This window comes from Buceros rhinoceros, unplaced genomic scaffold (assembly GCF_000710305.1).
Source record: "Buceros rhinoceros silvestris isolate BGI_N320 unplaced genomic scaffold, ASM71030v1 scaffold20348, whole genome shotgun sequence".
NCBI classification, from domain to species: Eukaryota; Metazoa; Chordata; class Aves; order Bucerotiformes; family Bucerotidae; genus Buceros; species Buceros rhinoceros.
This window is the reverse complement of record NW_010427697.1, coordinates 21,987-41,291: the sequence shown is the minus strand read 5'-3', so window position 1 is coordinate 41,291 and position 19,305 is coordinate 21,987. Positions and strand designations below refer to the sequence as shown.

The 19,305-nt window shown below is 40.0% G+C and overlaps 1 protein-coding gene across 2 annotated transcripts in view; it reads left to right on the top strand.

Moving 5' to 3' along the window:
• Positions 1-5,939: 5,939 nt before the first annotated feature.
• Positions 5,940-19,305, top strand: part of HAPLN1 (hyaluronan and proteoglycan link protein 1) — a 30,330-nt gene continuing 16,964 nt past the window's right edge. The window contains exons 1-3 of one of the 2 annotated variants that reach the window (XM_010142019.1): positions 5,940-6,061; positions 15,165-15,167; positions 17,912-18,283. In XM_010142019.1, coding sequence (XP_010140321.1) covers positions 5,962-6,061; positions 15,165-15,167; positions 17,912-18,283 — 475 coding nt within the window. In that variant the 5' untranslated portion in view covers positions 5,940-5,961. Of the gene's footprint in view, positions 6,062-7,029; positions 7,033-15,164; positions 15,168-17,911; positions 18,284-19,305 lie in introns of both variants that reach the window. The other variant, XM_010142020.1, reaches the window with a different exon arrangement.

The following is a 19,305-nucleotide window of genomic DNA, read 5'->3' as shown; positions in this document are numbered from 1 at the left end:
AGAGCATGTAAACATTAGCATTCTTATGCCATCAAATGTTCTTTCTTTTTGCCATGGCAAAAATTACTTTTGTGGGAACAACTTAGCTTGGGGACCAGTCTACTGAATCTGTCTTGCTTTAATTCCATCTGCCTGGGGGGCTTTTTCACTGAGAAGAACCTGTCTTCTTAGCAAAATAAGTGAAAAGTAGAATCAAGACTAGGTGGTGAAGGGTCATATCAGGGCAAGAAGTGGATTTTTGTTTGATTTTACTAACTGAGGTCATAAGTCTGTAGCTGGAACTTTACTGTTGGCTTTGGAGAATGGAAGATCTTTGAAGGAGACTGTAAACACTTATAAGAAGCTAGGTGCCCTTCAAAAGTAAGGCTGACTCTGCTGTTGCCTACTTTAGATGCCCACTTTTGGCATCAGGACATCTAAACCGAATATGTCAGTGCTACCAGAATGAGTCAGAACACTCACCCTTCTTCCACAGTCAATAGAGAGATGAGTATTTGTTTCTTAAAGTGTTGTTTACCATGCTGAGTGGTAAACTGCCTAGATCTAGCCAAAAACCGTGCTAATAATGAGACAGACTCTGAATCCCTGCTTGTAAGGAGCCCATGAGTCAGATCTGCACTTCCATCTGCACGTCCATTGCTGTCCCTTTAACCATAAGTGATGAGTCCTTGACTAAATGAATTTGCACCTGTACCTTGTTTGCAAGACAGCTTCACGTTAGACCACTTAGCTGAAGAGACTGTGCATGGTGTGCCCTCCACATCAGTGTGCACAATTCAAGCCCAAAATTCCTGCTTCTCCAGAGAGGTCACACTGCAAATAAAGGAAGTTATTCAAAGACAAAAGTGAATCGACAAAAGGCATCCTAGGACACCTAAACACATCCACTGACCACGCTGGTTAGGTATAAACTGTAACAATAGCTCAGATCGTAAGTGAAATGTAAACATTTTATATAAAGATATACTAACTTAGGTGTCCACAGTCTGGAGCTGAATTCCGTCCTTATGGCTTTACTCAGCTGCCTAAATCTGGGTGTCTACACATTATGTGCAAAAATTATAATCTTTAGAAGACTTGGGCCAGTTACTTGATAGAAGAAATCTGTCTAATCAGCTAGATTGAAGCATTCAACTCCAACTTCTCAGTTTTAGGAAAAGCTATTGAAAAGAGTATGTGAGTACTGCTGAGACTGGTCTTCATCCTATTATATTATCTACCAGCAGTGTCTACAGATGAGATGCTCTCTGTAACTGCAGCTGACAAGCGCTCCCTGAAAATTGATTCATTAAATTTTGGTTCATTAAAAAGAATTTATCTAGTGCTTAACACCAATTCTCAGATAGAACAGAGCTCCTCAGAGATGGGGGCCTGTAAATTCTTGTATTATACGGTAGGTTTGTGCACAGGAGTGAATAGGTCACAGATTTGAGGGGTATTTCAATTCTAAATTATTGAGACTGATTTTACTGATTCTGTTACCTTGTTTAGATATCATTGATTACTGCCTTTACTTGCTGGGTCCCACTGTATTTGATGTAGAAAATTCCACAGAAAAACAGAACCTTTTATGAGAAGTCCCCTGTGTCTGCCCAAGGAGTTTGGTTTTCTCTCTGTTCCTGTGCACTAGTACCTCATCTCCTTTCTTCCACAGGCATCTGCTTCCAGCCCTCTCCTCTCCCAAACCTTCTTTGCACAACGAAGCTACACACATGAGAAAATGGCATAGTATGTTGTTGCAATATTCTCTTTTCTGAGGGTCCTGTGAATACCTGGGTAGCTGTGAGGGAATCACAGCCCTGCCAGATCCAAAGCAGCAGAGATGCTTCCACAAAAGCAGCCAGATTTTTGCATTAGTTAGGTAAAATCTAGTTCAAGCCCTTGTCTTACTAGGATGACAGTGTCAGCAGCTGGAACATAGGAGGTGATGGTTGTACTACCATATGCTTTTGAGCATTGGGAGTTCAGTCTTCCACAGGACTTTCTTCTCAGGGAAACAAGCATTGGATATAGGACATGATCATGTCTTAGCATATGACAAAAGTTAACTCCTGTGAATGAAAGCGTTCTCCAGGCTGTTAACTATCAGAGAGAGACTATTGAGCTAGGTGGGGCTTTGTCCTCACAGTGGATGTTCTGATGTTCTGTAGTTAGAAAGTAGTTGCAGTAGTAAATAAGAAATATGTTATTTTATTAAAAACAGAGATTGGTGTGTAATGTTATTTTTCAGTACTTGGTTCTTCAGAGAAGTGCCTGTTACTTATGAAGTTGAATTGCTTGAAGGCATTCTGTTAATTTTCAGAATATTCCGTTAAAATATAAACATTGGTGCTTTATAGCCTTTTAGATTTGCCAGCAGTAGATAAAATAAAGCTGGGTAAGTATAACAAAATGGTGATTAATATCAGAATTTCAAATTGTATCTAATGAACAGTTCTTGGACAATTTAAAAACTGAAAGTACAGTCACCTTGACCACTTCTCTGAGCTTTGAGGTCTCCCTTTAAAAACTACTTTTCAGCTTCTTTGTGTCCCTGTCCATGGAAATAGTAGATTCATAAACTGCAGTAATTGAAACCAGTGAGACTGTCTTGAGTATGACTAATCATTACCATTTCTTACCAAAAATTACTTACTCCCAGCCAAGTTCTCATTAATTTTAATACGAAAACATCCACACCTATCATTTCTCCCCTGAGGTCTTTCTAGGCTGCTGCAGAAATGGAGTCTAACTTCTATTGCTTTGGCTGGAGCTGAGGATATGAATTCCTCTGGCTAATTGCTTTTTGGATAACCTACAAAACACCAGGGGTCAGATTCTTGGCCTGGTAACATTACTTTGCACTGCTCTGGCTGGGTGCCACAGCTCCCATCATGGGGAATCCCAGGAGGAGAATGGTACAATGTTGACGTCGGGGTATTCCTAGCTTCAGATACCCACATTTTCTCAGCTGCTGCTGCACATGGCAATAAAAGGGAGCAGCCTTAAAACTGCTCAGACTTAAATAGAGGGTTGAAGTGGCCCCCAGTGAGATGCTTCTGCCCAGGTAAAACTTTACTCCCAGTTGATTGACCTTAAGTATGAAGCCTCTGGTGACTTAAGCAAAGATATGTGATGGATACACTTTCTAAAATGTTGACCGGACATTTGATCCCCTGGGAAATAGTTTTTACCCTATTGCTAGTTGTGAACAGTCTGACACACACACTTTGGCAGTGTAGATGAACATTACCAGAGTCAAAGAGATCACAGACATGCACACACATGCCATTTGTGTGTGTGCACCTGCACTCACAATGAACACTTTAGGCTGCCCTTCCTGCCTGTGGCAATTAGGGAAAAACAGAAACGCAGGCATTGTAAACTTTGCCTGTTGAAAAGGATGGAGTACAACCATCTTGCATATATCCCTCAAAAAAATGTTGATTTGTAACCATAAGGCTGATTTTATACCCTGTCTTTGGCATGTGATCTATGAAATTGTTCAGCTGCATCCAGGAAATTGAGGAAAAGGAAGTGCACATCTCCGAGTTGTTGTTGACCGGCCTCTCACACTGCTTGTGTGATGCTATCACATAGTCTCTATAAAGAAACATGGTATTTGCTTGAAGGTACAGGCAAATATCTCTAAAAGGTGTGTCCTGCCCCCTCACGGCACAGGCTAGTCCTGAAAGTAGTTGTTCTGACAATCATCATCTGATGATGCTACACAGAACAGTTTCCTGCATTATATTAGGGAGACTTTGACAAGGAAGGGGGGCATGTGTGGAGTTGTACATCTGTGTAAACAGAAGGTATACTTTTCTTAATCCTCAACAGAGCCCCAGTCCCTGTGCACACAGAGTCTGCTGGAGATGGGAATGCTGTCTCAAAAAAAGGCAGTACACCTGTCATCTGGTTATGTGGCTATTTAATTTCTCTAGTGACACAGAAAATAGCGGGTTATGACAAGAGGTGGAAGAAATCTGTAAGAAGTTGCTAAGGCACTCCCAGAGCAGATCTATAGAGCCCTGTGGACTTTACCCCCACACACTGGATCCAGGAGGTTTTGTATCCAGCACAGGATCCAAGCTGTGGATTGAGGTGGGAATACCTCCATAAATTCTGCCTTCAAAATCAAACCTTCTTTGTTAACCAGACTGTTTATAAATCAATAACACTCTCCCCCACCAATAAAAAAAAAAAAAAAAAAATTGTCTTTGGTTAGCCAACATTCAAGAAAACCAAACCCCAAACCTGAAGCGTTTTTCACTCTTATAGGAAATACACCGGTGCCTGGTCTAGTATTTGTGAGGGAAAGACCAGTGGGATTTTAGACAAGTGTTCCCTGCTGTCTCAAACAGTCAGGCCGGTGGTCCCATAGCGTGGCTGGAGGAGCACCCGGTTGCACTTGTGTGACCCCTGCAGTCAGCCCAGGCTAGGGCTGATGTGCTCTAGGGGGAGCCACATCTGTCCTTGGTCTCTGGAATGGAGGTCATCAGCCTGCCAAGCTTTCCAGGAAAGAGGGAGTGGCCAGAGAGTCTTGAGTTACTGAGCGTGGACCACCTGGAAAAGAGCAGCAAGCGCTCATCCTACCTCTAGACAATTCACAGTAAGGAGTAAGGGATGCTGAATTGGCTCTGAACTGCCACCCAAGCTCGCTTTGAAGAAATGGAAGGGCAGGCAAGTAACATGCATGTTCTGTTATGAAAAAACAGCAGTAGCATTTCTGCGTTTTAGTTTGTAATAGAGGTTAGGTTGTATTACAATATTGGGATCCAGACTTGGAACACATAGATGTTTGAGTCTATCTGGGGACAGGGACTGTTTGCAAAGCTTGCACCATGACCCAGGTTCTGATTGAGAGTACCCTGAAACTTCACTACGTTTCTAGCTCTGACAGAGGAAAAGGGAGAAAAATATCTTTATTTCTGCATTAGAGAGAAAGCATATTAGTAATGCTGCCACTATTTGATGGTTGAGTTGAAAGGCAAAGTTGGGAAATAGGTACCTTTTGTTTTAAGAAATCAGGGTCGTAAAAATTATACCTATAAAACATACAGCAGCCTGAACCCTCTACATAAAACCTCTTGTATTTTATGCCTCCTTTTCTATTTCAGGTCTTCATTTGCCTAATTACTACTCAGAGGCTGGCAGAGATTTTCCCTGCAGCGCTCAGCTCTGCTGACTGCAGAGACCCTACCTGGCACACTAAGTTAGTGCGTCAGCATTCTAGGTAGAAATGAATGAAAAATCAATGAGGGCAACTGCAGTGGTAGCATATACAACTCTAAGCTACTTTGTGCATTGTTTCAAACATTTCATTGTGTATTTAGGCATCTTTTAAAATGGTAAGTGGTTCTGGAATAAAATAGATCTTTCTAGTCAGCCTGAGAAATGTTTCATCATCTTTACTGCTTAGTTCAAGCAAACTTACCACCCTGACTACTAAGTTAACTTGCAATCTTGCCTGAAATGCCAAAACCTGCTAGAAGATTGTTTTAATCTTGAAAATGTATTACCAGCTGTTTGCAGCATGCAGTGGGTATATAGTGGTAGCTTTGATTGTTTTAACTGTGTTTGCAGACCAGATTTAGAGTAGGTCTGGAAAGGCAGAAGTATACTAGAATCATTTTTGAAACACAGTTATTGCTTGTTTATAATCTTACAAGAAGTTTGGTTTATGCATATTTCTGGGTGTGCTTTTTTTTTTCGTATTGTATTACGGCATAGGCAGAGCTAAATATGGATTGTCAGTTTCATGTAATGAAAGTCCATGATAAAAAGGTCCAGTCTTCATGCTTAAAAAAATAGCAGCTGTTGCAACTTTTTCAGCTGAGTGGGTTAAATATTCTACAGATCCCTCCTAAGATCACTGCCATAACAAGTTGTGCAGTACAACACTGTAAAGGTTTCCAAAAATTCACAAGCCTCTTTGTATGTGATGCCCTTACAGTGAAGAAGATTCTTTTGACTATAAAGATGAAGAGTCTGCTTTTTCTGGTGCTGATTTCTGTCTGCTGGGCTGAACCTCACCCTGACAACTCAAGTCTGGAGCATGAAAGAATCATTCATATTCAAGGTAAGGAAATACGTGAGAAAATACCTGTATCTTCAGACTGCTGAGGGAATAATGTGCTGCACTCTTTTTTAAATACTATTATTACTGGTGACCAAATCTTTTCTTTTTGGGTTCTGTTGCATAATTATTACTCCTAAGGCAGGTACAAAAATGAAAGTTGCACTGTTCAATAGCACTTACCACAACCTTGCAAAGATTAGTGAGTAAAGTACAACATGATTTAAGATAAAAAAAAAGCATGCATCCTAGAGTAATAAGCAACTCTGATGTGTTGAAATACCTTTAGTTTATTGTGCAATATATTTGATTTTAAAAAGACTGCCATACATAATTCTTCACATTACAGAAATTACTGCAGTTTATTATTTAAAAATAAATACACAGCACATCAGAGATCATAACTGGGCAATTTAAACCAGAAACAAAAAGTAGCTTACCGTGAAAGAAACGTGTCTTTCCTCATACCTTTAATTCACATTATTACACTGGCCTTTTGCATAATCCTGTTTGGTTCATGTTTGAATCCTAGAGCTTATAGCTGTAGCAGGATTTGGGTCTGCAGTACAATGCAGCTGTTTTTTCAGTCCCAGCTTCAGTCATTGAGGGTCATCCTGTATAAGAAAAAATAGAGGATTTATGCAGGGGGGACAGGCAGAACTAACAGGGATTTTCCTGCTTTTATTTATATGATTCTTGAGAATGACTTAAAGTAAATTTGCATAATTAAGAAATGCAGCATTGTTGTTTTCTCTCTCTCTCTCTCTCTTTAAATGTGATTCCTTTCTCTCAACAGCTGGCAAATTATGTTATCTGAATATTTGTTTAAATATGAATTACCAAGTTAGGGCAGGTTGTTAAGAAAGCCTGAACATTTAGAAGTTCACAGGAAAGTCACGGGAGTTAGAGGTACCCTGCACCTATTAAAACAGCACTCGGATTGTCAAGGTCAAATAAAGAATAACAGATAGCTGGTTTCACTCTTGAGGAAACTTACAGGATGAAGGTCAAACGAGTGTGTTGTATCAAAATGAAGGCATATCACTGTTGTGAGAGAATGAACATTTGTTCCCCAGGGTAATTTTGAATTTGACACCAGTGTCTAATCAACATACAGTTTGCCTTTTCTTGTAGGTTCTTACCTCTGAGCTTTATTTATCTTCTTGGAATGTTGAAGTAGTGGAAATAATTAAGCCAAATCAAAATCCTTTTTTCTTAATCTGTGCATCTCCTTAATCCTTAAACGTGCTCAGTCAGCAGTTTAGTATAATTTGCAAGTCATACATGTCATTCAGCATGTGTACAGTGCAGTCTCCAAGTGCTAAACAGTTTGAAGCTGATAAAAGTTTTGAGGTGGAACGTTTTCCCTACCCATGAAAACTCACCTGAACCTCGAGAGTTTCTTCCTCCAAGGACTAGGTGATCTTTAAAAATCCCTTCCAAACCAAACCATTCTATGATTCTGTGAAAGCTGAGTAAAGCTTAAAATTGAGCTCTACCATGAGCTCAAGCTTTGTACATCAGCTTTGTACATCAGCTGGTTCAGGCTCTGAAATGCCTGAATGAAATTGTGAATGAAATTCACAAATCAAAAGTAATAAAATTACTCGGAACTTGGTATTTTTACCATTTATCTATCTATCTATCTATTTATTTATTTATTTGTCTATCTCTGCATTGTGGAATCTCTTCAGGGCTGGGATTCCGCCCTGTCCAAAGCTTCATAAACACACATAGTGATCTATACCTGAAAATGAGCTGGAAATCAGAGAAGCCTGAGGAACACATGTGTTATAGCTTCATACAAAAGATGTTTTATATTACGTTAAGGATTGTAGCATCCTCATCCACAGCTGAAATCCTAGAGATGCATAGCTAAACTCCTCCTGGATTGCATGCTTTGGAATTCCTTGGAATTACAAGAGGTGTGCATAGATGTGTAATCGAGTACATAGCTGAAAAGGATCTCCCAAGGCAATGAGCTAACTGCCTTCTACTCCCCTTTCTTCACAACACTTAGTCTCCTATCAGTTTAGCTCCATTTTTAAGAAAGTTGGTTTCAAGTCTGCAAGGTAGTTTCTGATATAAAAAACACTCTCCTAATTCTCTGTGTTTATTCGCAGCCATCATATGGTCTTATGCTTCTCCTAGTGTTGGTATCTTTCTAGCAGAAATCAGAACTGTGAAAAATATGCTACTCTCTCTGGGAAACTTAGCAGCCGAAACTCAGCTGCAACATTATTGTGTGGGAAACTGTATCTCTAACTATCCTCTGTTTGATCAACACTAACCAATCAGAAACTGCGCGTGAACTAACTCCTGTATCCAATCATAGTGCCTTAAGAGATGCGTACTGTCTGTGTGACAAGGAACACATCCAATCACCATGTAACCAGCCACGTGAGCAAGAATCCACTGTCTATAAATAGAGAAGTATTGTAAACAGTAAACGGGTCTCACTGCACACCACGTTGGCATTCAGGTGATTCGTCCCACTCCAGCTCGCGGGCTCGCCGTAAATTTGGCACATATCGCTACACCTAGTATTGTTCCTTAGCTCCAAGTAACAATATTTCTTCTTTCATGTTCACTTTAAAACATTACTAAGATAACACCATGTCCTCACAGCTATCATTTGAGTAAACTTCTTCAGATTCCTCTCTAAGTGTAAAACCTCCAGTTACCTGATAATGTTAGTAATTCATCTCTACACTGATTCTTGTTTGAACTCATACTTCCTGAGTGTGCCCTGACAGTGTTTTATTCCAGATAAGATTGTAGACTGTGTTTTTGTTTTCCAGCTTTGTTTCTCAGACCTTGGATCAAATTTGCACTCTTCACAGCCATGCTGCAGTACTGATCAATAGTCTATTGTGATAGACCATATTTAGCAGTCATTCACCCCCATTATCACTTGCAATTAACAAGTACAAGGTTTATATCAATAATTCTTCATACTAGGCCTTAAAAATCTAGATTACGCATTCAGTATTAAATACTACTATACTTCTTCCACCCTTCTTTCTTCAAACATTCTGAATATCCATTCTCCTCCCTTCAGTGATGCTTAATATGCCATGTGAAAATTGTATTAATTCAGTAGTCACATTTACTTTATAAGATAAAATTGGTGGCTATATTAAAGAGTCAAAAATTATACTGGAGACGTTTCAGTGGCCTTTTTCTAGGGTAAGCATTAATGTTTCAGCCTGACCAGTTGCAGTCTCATCTGTATCTAGGTCTTAGACCCTGAGCAAAGCTTCTACCAAAACACCTCTTTTCTTCATCCTGTCTATTTTCATATATTTCCCATATCTCTTGCTTCCCTGAGCTTCAAGCAGTTGATATATCCCATTTCCCTGGCCATATAATTTTTTTTTTATTAAGTAGCTGATATCAAATTACCCTTTGTTAAGTATCTACTGAGTTTTATCCCCCTTTCTAGTTGCTTACTCTCTTCCTGTTCTTCAACTGTTTTTCTTCAAAAATTGTTCTAAGGTCCTGTTTGCTGCTGAGGTCAGACTAATCAGCCTTTTAATGGCTAAATTACTTTCCTTAGATATATTTATTATTTTGCTGTTGTCCAGAAACATGTGGTACCATTCTTAAAGTGATAGAACAGCTAATGTGTCTGCCATGAATTTTGCCTTACCAGATGTCAGTAGTAACATAAGTACTTCAGGCTGTGAGGTTTTCTACACTTTTCTTTGAACATGCTGTATTTTCTAAGTTCAGATTTCATCTTTATATTTTCATTTCATATCAATGTACTCATGTATTTGAACCACATCATACTTTCAGAACATCAAAACCAACATTATTTAAAAGAGAGGGTTTGTTAATATAGCACTTGGGTCATTTCTCTGTTATCTTCCACGTTCATCGATGTAGTGATACTACAGAATGAACCTGTACCTGTTTAAAAGAATTTTTTGCACTGCTGCAGTAAGATCCTTTACAGTTCTTCCTGACATGCTTTTGATCCGTGCTCCATTTTGTCCTCATTATAATTTCTTATTTCTTCACATCCTCTAAAGCACTAATGTACAGTGCCACCTCATCACCTTTATCTTTCATTTGGGCTTCTGAAAGAACAGCCACCCGTTAATACTGTTTTATGGTCTGATGGCTGTTTTAGTGTGCTCTTGACACCCTTAACAACTTTGTGTCAGGAACCAGAAGATCTAGTTATCCCACTTTGCTTTTCCCTCCATTAGTATAAAATCTCCTGCCATGTCGCTCAGACTCAGCATTTACTAACCAGAACAAACAGTGTATCATAAATGGTATTGCTCTCTGATTATACTGACAGGTCATTGCCTTTATGAACACAGAACTATGTCTGTCAGATGCCTTGTCACTGTCTTGAAACTGTAGATTTCTTTAGCTTTACTAAACATTTGCCAACCTCTTTAACATTGCAAAAGGCATAGATATATTCCCTCTTAAATCTTCCAGTTTTTCTCAGAAATGAGTTGCTGGCTTCATGAGTATCTCTGTTCTGCTCTCACTGTCAGGTCTAGTTCCTGGTTCTTCCCTCACTGGTTAATACAGTGAAACTGGACCTCAATCAGTTTTCTCAGATAGGAATTTTTACCTACCTCCCTCACTTCACTAGTGTTCCTTTCCGCTGTTTTCCTCAGGCCCACTTCTTTTTAAAATATTTTTTATTTTTTGTTTGGTCTTTTTTTTCAAGTATCTATGAACAAAATTTACAAAATATCTAAAGCTGCATTTTATCTGTTCTGTGACTTTATTTCCTCTCCTGAACCGTGTCCTGGATTCACAGTTTTAGGCTGCTCTATTATCCCAGGCTACTTGACAACATCACCTTTCTCTCTGGTAGTTTGTCTGCACACAAAAGTCATTCCAGTTTAACTTTTGTGGATAAAAGCAAATAAGAGAAATATATTCAAATAAAATGTGCTGTCCCACTCACCTCAGTAAATTCTCTGTGTCTTAGGCGTACCAGTTTCACTCTTTAGAAAAATTCATAATCGTAAATGAAATCATCTGATAAATGTGAAAATGGGACAGAAGTATACCCTAGCCATATAATGTCCATAACCGGAAAACAATACTACTCTAATCATATCAGTGTAATTAAAGACATGTTTTTCTCTGAAGTCAAGGTCTGCAAAGGGTTCTGTCACCATGAGAGAGGAAGATGATTCTTTTCAACCCTCAGCTTTGTATATCTCTTGAATCTATTCATAGTGCTAGTTGCTGACCAATTATTCAAAGCGGCAGAGATAAGAGCATTCTTCACTGTGTAGCCCTTCTGCAATATGAATGAAGTTGACTAATCCATTACAGTAATTGCTAAGTTAATTAATGGTGGCAGGAGCCTTTAAGGTATGCCTCCAGTTTGTTGAGGTTTTAGAAATACAAGAAAGGCCAGCAAATAGAATACAAAGTCTGATTGTATGGCTCTTAAGGTCTCTGCACGGATTTATTTGTAGGTACCAAGAAATGTGTTAACATGGAATGAGCAGAAAACTTTCTAATATTCACCTTTTTTGGGGGGTGGGATGGGGAGTGAGGGTGGGGTGGGACAGGGGAAGGAAAGTTAAATCAATTAATTAAAAAAAGCAGAAGAAATCTTTGCTGAACTTGTTCCGTGTGATGAGTTTTATTTACAGTTCACTTTTCTTCAAGGCAAGCCAGCACCAACAGAAACTAGACCTTAAATAATAGGTACCAGCATTGGGTTGTAAAAATTTATTACAGAAGCAAAAGGATTCAAATTCATATTAAACATAAATTTATATTACTAATTTGCCCTTACTTCCTACATCAGTCTAATTCCATATATATATAGATTTTAAAGGTAATTAAAGAATTGAAAAAGTTCCTCACTGGTTCTGTGTGATATTTTGGTTTTGTCGAATAGTTTCAGGGCCACGCATGAAGATGTCCTTCTGTGCAGAAGAGGAGCAGAGACTTTATGATGATTTCTAATCTATTCTGCTCTGTCCTGATATTCATGCAATTTCTTTATCTGTCCTGAACACAAACTTAGAGTTTATGTAAGGCAAAAGGTGGCAATATTTTGAAAGATCTGAAGTTTGTCATTTCCCTGATGGTTTTATTTGCTGTTATGTCTCTTAGAAACCGAAAACCGAGTTAACACGGCCCCTTTAACAATCACCTGCAATGTATTATTCAGTTTAAGTATATGAAATTAGCTGGAAAAAGTTTTACCACAATCTTGTAATCTCTGTGTTGGAGAGACAGATTTCTTTGGCATTTAAACCAGGTATTTTTAGCTGTACTATTATTTGGAACCATGTACCTGAACTTTTTAACTAAGATTTATCTAGCATCTGTCTTACCAGTTGTATATCAGTATTTCAAAGTAATGTGTAGAGAATATTTTATTCTATCAGTTCAGAGGTAGGAATATGGGAGTTTGATGCCTGTGTTTTCTTTCTCAACACGTAAACAAAATTACATTTATGCTTGGGCCAAATAAGAACAGCTTTTCCTAGTCTTACTGCTCATATACAAAAGTTTTTAGATTTTCTTTTCCTAAAGGAAAAGTAAAAAGGTAGTTAATTAAAACATAGTTAGAAAAAACGTAGTATGAAAAGTACGTGAAAAAAAGTGTGTGTGTAATTCTTCTTCATGTTTTGCCCTTCATATTCTCTGAATAATACACATATATATGTGTATATCAATAATGCACTTCCATACATATTATAGCAAGACGGAATTTGTGTTACTACAGAAATTATTTTTGAGTTTTAAATAAACATGGTAGGATAACAAAACATGCCACTCCTGTAGGAAGAGTGAGGATATTTTAGCATGAGGGTTATGCTCATGTCCCTGGTAACACTACAGGAAAGGTAAAACAACTGTGTATTTATTTAAGGTTAGATGGCACATGGTGTTATTGAACTAATGGCTTGCTAACAATGTGGAACATTTAGGCAATAAATGAGTTTATCTGACAAAACATATCTATGATGTAATGCATGACTTACGGTTTTTTTCCTTCTAAAAATGCATATTATTTTCCCTGCTGTTGCTCTGTTAAGTTAGTCCATTAAAATGTGGCAATAATCAAGTTTTGTAGCTAGGTTGGCATAAGCTTCTGGACAGTTCTGATGGATAAAGTGGATAAAGCTGTTTGCTAAGGGTTGTAGGGTGACTCATACCCTCTGCCCCAAACTATGTTCCTGGCCTTCTAAACCCAAACCTGGCTTGCCATTACTCTTAAGTGCCAAGCCATTTAAGAGGAAAAAAAAAACCAAAACAAAATCTCACACACACACACACAAAAAAAAACCCGCTGAAAAGACAAACAAATCTAAATACATGTCCAGCAGTAAAATGTGAAACTAAACCAATAAGCTAACAGGTAAGACTGAACGGAGAGCTCTGTCAGCATGAGAGCAAGTCAGGATGCTGTCCTTGAAATAGGAATCACGCTGAAGTCAAGATTAGATGTGTACAGAGTATAACAGCAGTGCTAACTGCATAGTATTCAGGCAAGGGAGAAGGAGAGGTGGAGAACAAACTAGATGCAAATAGCTGTCTGAACCTATTACTTAAGGTAGAAGATGCCCTTTTGCCTGCAGTATATACCTGCTGATTTACCATTGAGAGACAGCAAAGCTGACCCAAATAGCAAGTTGCCAAGTGAGTTTTCATTTGTGGCAGGCAGTTTTTCCCCACAGCTTGGAAAGGCAGCAACCAGAGTTACATGTTATCCCATGCAGCTGGACAGCTTCTGCAACTTGGACAAACTCCACTATTTTAGCTGGTTTTGCTTTATGTTGTCTTTGTCACTCATCTAATTGCACCAAGAGGATTAGCAAAACGCCACAGCCTATCAGATTTGAGAGTAAGGAAGGAGGAGTGGAAAAAATGTGGCAAATTAGTCACCAGTGATGCCTGGTTCTGTACCAACAACTAAGCCACTGCCTGACTTACAAGGCAAAATATTCCTGGAAGGGTGAAAACCCCACCTATCAAACCTTTTTCATCCGATTTCTGACCTTGGAGCGGAGACCAGAACCAATCACCAAGCTGCTGCCATTCCTGTTCCCAACTGAAGGAGCAGCTGGAGTTCGGCCAGCACAGCACCATTAGTCCACTCTTTTAGAGTCTCGAGTGTCCTGTCTTGTCTCCAGCAAGGATCCAAACTGTCCTGTTGAAGACAACAGTCCAGTGAGGGATTATCTTGGGTTTGCAGAGTTTGTAGTTGTTTGGCCGTTCGCCTTATGAAGTGTCTGATGGTACTACTGAAGAAGTAGTTCTGGGGACAAAGAAGTATTGTCTTCTTCAAGTAACATGCTGAACTCTGTGGTAACACTTACAAGTCCCATCTTTTTCCTTCTTGCACTCATCTTTTAGATAGTCCTGCCATTCAGATGTAAAGGTAATTTTATTCAGAAGAAGCAGCCTTGTCAGAAACCCTAAGAGGAAAGCAGCCAGGGAGCCATTCTGACAAGCCTTTAAAACAGTGTTTACCGCATCTTCCATGATCAGGTCACCATTTCACAACAGATCATTACTCATTGTATTAAGGTAACCCATTCCTCATTTAAGATGCCTTTTGTAGGAGTAAGCTGGAGTGCTGCATCCAGAGTGTTCTAAATATATTGTAAATGAACAGTCAGCTCTGTGATCATGCACTTTTTGTTTGTTGTGGGGGATTTTTTAACTCCTTCTCTCAGAAAAGCCAATACCATTCATTTTGCCATGCCCTCAAAAAATATGTGGTTGGGTGAATTTGGCCCTGGTTCTCACTGGCTGCTAGATAATAAAGACCGCGTGGCTTCTTGCCAGACCCCAGTCATCTCATTTCTAATCCCAAATCCCTGCTGCCTGCAAATCTTCTGTATGTTTTCCAGCCCAACGAGAAACTATGCAGTATACTTCAGTCTGACATCTGTTTTCCTCGAAAGCCAGAGATTCCTCCCTTCTCCTTTCCTAGGTCTGAGAGCAGGAGCAATGTAATTTTCTGCCCCACTGTATTGCCAGAGAGAAAGACACATCATCTCTTTTTCTGTAAAAAAGAATAGGCTTTTAGAAAAGTTGAGGGTAGAGGCATATTTCAATCATAGCTTCTCCCTTTGAACCTCCAGGAATGTAGAAGGTGTTCCAGACTGAAAAAAGCCATGCTTTTCTTTCCTTTCTCAGTTGCTATCCACTCTGTTCTTTACACTTGCTGAGAAATAAACCCAGCTAATGGCTGCTGCAAAGGGCCAGAGGAGGTGGGAAGCAGCCAGGAGAGAGGTACACCACGACATAGGATGCTAACCCCAGAGTCAGAAGTGACAGCGCTCTGGGCAAGTCTCCAGGCCTTGCTGGCACAGACTAGCTGTTGTTAGAAAGAGTGAACATTAACAGCCTGAGTCAGATTCTCCCTCCTGCCCCAGTCCTTTTTGCTGATATTTATTAACTTGCCTGTTTCAGTATGTACGATCAAACATAGCTGAGCACTGATTCTGATTTCTTGGTAATAACCACCCCAAAGCATAACATTTCTCCTCCCAAGGTGGACAGAAGTCTGTGGAACGTTTTTGTCCCTAAGGAAACAGGGAAACTTACAGACAAACCATCCTGGCTACCTTCCCTTTCTTCCTTCTCCTCATCCTGTGGAAACAGTGTTAGCGATGCTTTCCATGGTGCCTTGCCTCAGATCACCTCTATCCTTGGATGCTCTCCTCTGGAAGGGAGAAGATGGGTTACTGGTGCAGCACCAAGCCTCTGCTCAACTCTGGGGAGAAGAGCAGTGAAAAAGTTATGTGGGGCTGCAGTAATGATTTTTCTCTAGGTAGGAAGGTCTCTCATTCTGGTAAAACAGCTTGCAGCACTCAGGCTTGTTCATTCTTGAGAAAGCTTGCCTCCAGGCTAGTCTGTCCTGTGCAGGCAATAGCAACACTCTCCCTGTCAAAGAAGTACAGTACCTGTTTTTCTTAAGAAGATGCACATTTGCACTGAGAGAGCTTGTCTTTGCAGTTACCACCCCTGTACGTGTTTGCATAATCACAAAATGCTGCATACCCTGGGGTTTCTTCTGATGCTTAGGGTATGCAGCATGGACAGGAAGTGAATTCAAGCTGAAACTGCAGTTCAGGTGGCATTTAGCCAGCAGGCTAGTCAACAAGACCTGGAAGCCTAGGACTGTCAGGAGGCATTTATGAGCTACAGATCCTAATGTTGCCCTGCACCTCCCATGGCTGCGGACACACCACAGGTTTTTGCGGTGTGAACAGACAGCTGGATGGGTGGGATACTCCCTGGTGGGCTCACCACTGAAACCACATCTGTCAGGCCACCTCCATCCAGTCCTTCCCTCCCTCAGTCATCCACGCTGCTCTCCAGCTGATGATATTTTTCATGCGTTTCTGTGGTTTTGTCCTATCAATCTAGATTCAGCCCCACAGACACCAGCAGAAAATTGTTGCTAGCCTTCATGGGGTCACCCTCTCAGCAGCTTCCACATCTGGGAAATTAGCCATGGGTTTTGCTGAAATTAGAGAGAGCCAGACTGAGTGTTAGAGTTGGGGATCACATTTCGAGGAGGTTACATTGACTTGCTGAACACACGTAGGGAGTTGCAAAGACTTTCTTTGCAATCTGTTATGCAGAGTGAGGTTGGAAATTCTTCCCCGGCAAGCAGAGCACTGGTGATTCATTGCTAGTTTTTGTCAGTGTCTCAGTGATAGAGGATGGCAATACCTACAAAAGCACTGAGCCTGCTAAACCAATTTTGCAAACTGAGCATGAGAGGAGAGGCAAGAGATAATGAAAGAGGGAAATATTCTTGCTTTTCGACACATCTGCTGACTTCCACCGTGAAATCTGTGTTTTCCAGGGTTTTCCCAAGACAGCACAGCCTGTCAAAGAAGTCCTGGAGACAAGGTTGGAAGCGAGCATCTGCTCAAGCTGGCTGTCCTAAATATAATGATTTCATAGGGCAGCATTAGCTGTAGCAACCTACTAGAGAGAAAAGAGAGCATGGAGACTGGGGTGAGAGTGAGGAGGAGAGGAGCCAGCCAGTTAAATATGCGGTTGGGCAAAAACTGTGAGCAAAATATCAAAGATAAAAGAGTGATGAGTTTGAAGGAGATGAGGAAAACAGCTGAGGAAAAAACAGACTGAGGTGATGAGGAAAGTGGGCAGGAAAGGGCCATATTTTACACTTGAAGATAAATTGGGCTTCCTTACTTTGTTGGATGTATGTTAGAAAAGGAACTCAAACTCAAAAATTAGAAGAAAATATAATAGAAAATAAGATGGTTTAGAATTATGGTGACACTTTTCACGTCAATGTAAATAGTGCCATTTGATACAGCAATGTTTTTTCCATTTTGTGAGTGTGATTCACCGTATCTCAGATTGTGAGGGACTTTGTTTGCTGCCACCTGAATAAGCTGAGGCCACGCATAGAAACTGAATAATGAAAAAATAATGCAGCATTGATAGACATCTCTTGAACAATACTCAGGGAAATACAGGATATTTGTGTGGAGCCTTCTGTGGATGATGGCATTCCTCCAACTATGTAAATATATTTATACAACTCTATCTTCATGAGTATGGAGTACATAAGATGGCTTCTGCCTGCATGGGGGCAATGCTGTGTAGCAGTTTTCCTCTCGGCCTGTGTGGGAGTGTACGTGCACAGGCATACTTGCAGCTAAGTAAATAATTATATGTAACTGGTTTATACATCCTACTACTTCGTAGGTACAAAATGGTTGCAGGGAAACGATCCTGCAGACCTAATGTATAATATAGCTGATGGTGGTTATGGGTTTGATCATATCTACTCTGCAAAAGGTAGGTTGCAGACTAATTTTTGTTTTGGTTTTTCTCTTTGAATCCCAACAGAAAATGGACCCCGTCTACTTGTGGTAGCAGAGCAAGCTAAAATCTTCTCTCACCGGGGTGGCAATGTCACACTGCCATGTAAATTTTACCATGAACACACATCAACAGCTGGCTCAGGAACCCACAAAATCCGGGTCAAGTGGACCAAACTCACCTCAGATTACCTCAAAGAAGTGGACGTCTTTGTTGCAATGGGACACCACAGAAAGAGCTACGGAAACTACCAGGGCAGAGTATTTCTGAGAGGAAGCAGTGAGAATGATGCCTCTCTTATAATCACAAATATAATACTGGAGGATTATGGGAGATATAAGTGTGAGGTGATTGAAGGATTGGAGGATGATACAGCGGTGGTAGCTCTGAATTTGGAAGGTAAGTCACACATGATTTACACTGAAATTCAGATTTTCATGGTGTCCTGATACTGCTGATGATACTGTATTATCAGTGATAACAGGAAGCTGAGAAGAGGGATTCATTGTGCTCTGGGGATCTTGGCCTGACAGCCGTGATGCCGAACGTAATTTAGAAGAACATTAGGATTTCTATAACTTATGCTAGCCTACAGCATACTCAGCTCCCAGGGAGACACAGGGTGAGGGGAGCCAAAAAAGAATGACCAAACATAGTATGAAGAACTCCGTATGTTTTTAATTTGCTCCTGTCAATTTACAGCAGTCATTGAACGTTTCTGCAGTAGACAGGCAAAATTATATTAAATATTCTCCTAAAAGCTTTTTTACAGAAATTTGGGACATTTTGGATTATCGAGCAAATGCAAATCTTCTTACAAAGAGGAAAAATGTTAATGTAGTTTTCCAGAGACAATGGGTTTGTCTTTTCCAGCCTTATAATTAGATAAAACAGATCTCTATACTGCCTGCCAAGACAGCTCTGACATGTAGTCTGTAGTCATTTCCCTTGGCAATATTCTTGAAAACAGTAGAAAAAATGGTGAAACAGGTTTAAAGAGCACCAAAAATTCAGCTTTCCTTTACTCTTATGAAATTCAAGTATATTTTATGAGATTCAGTGCAGGGAAACCAGCATTTGGCTTTTTTCCCCAAAGCACTGGACTGAACTCAGCAGTAAACTAAAGAGTTGCATGAAGCTATCTCCCTAACCCTTATACTTATCAGCAAGCGTGTGCCAGTGAGAACTTTATAGAAGCCCTGCTATCCGTGAGAAGTAGTTAGGAAGAAAAAAGAAAAGAAAAGAAAGAAAACAAATCAAAGCCCTGTCTCTCCCACTTGTTAACAGGTGAAATATATGACTCTTTCATTGAGGATTATTGTATGTTATAGTTAGGTACCCTACACAGTAAGGCTGGCTGAGTGGTTCTTGGAACCAAAGAGATGTCATGGACTTAGCTTGCTTCTTTACGTCTGTTTTTC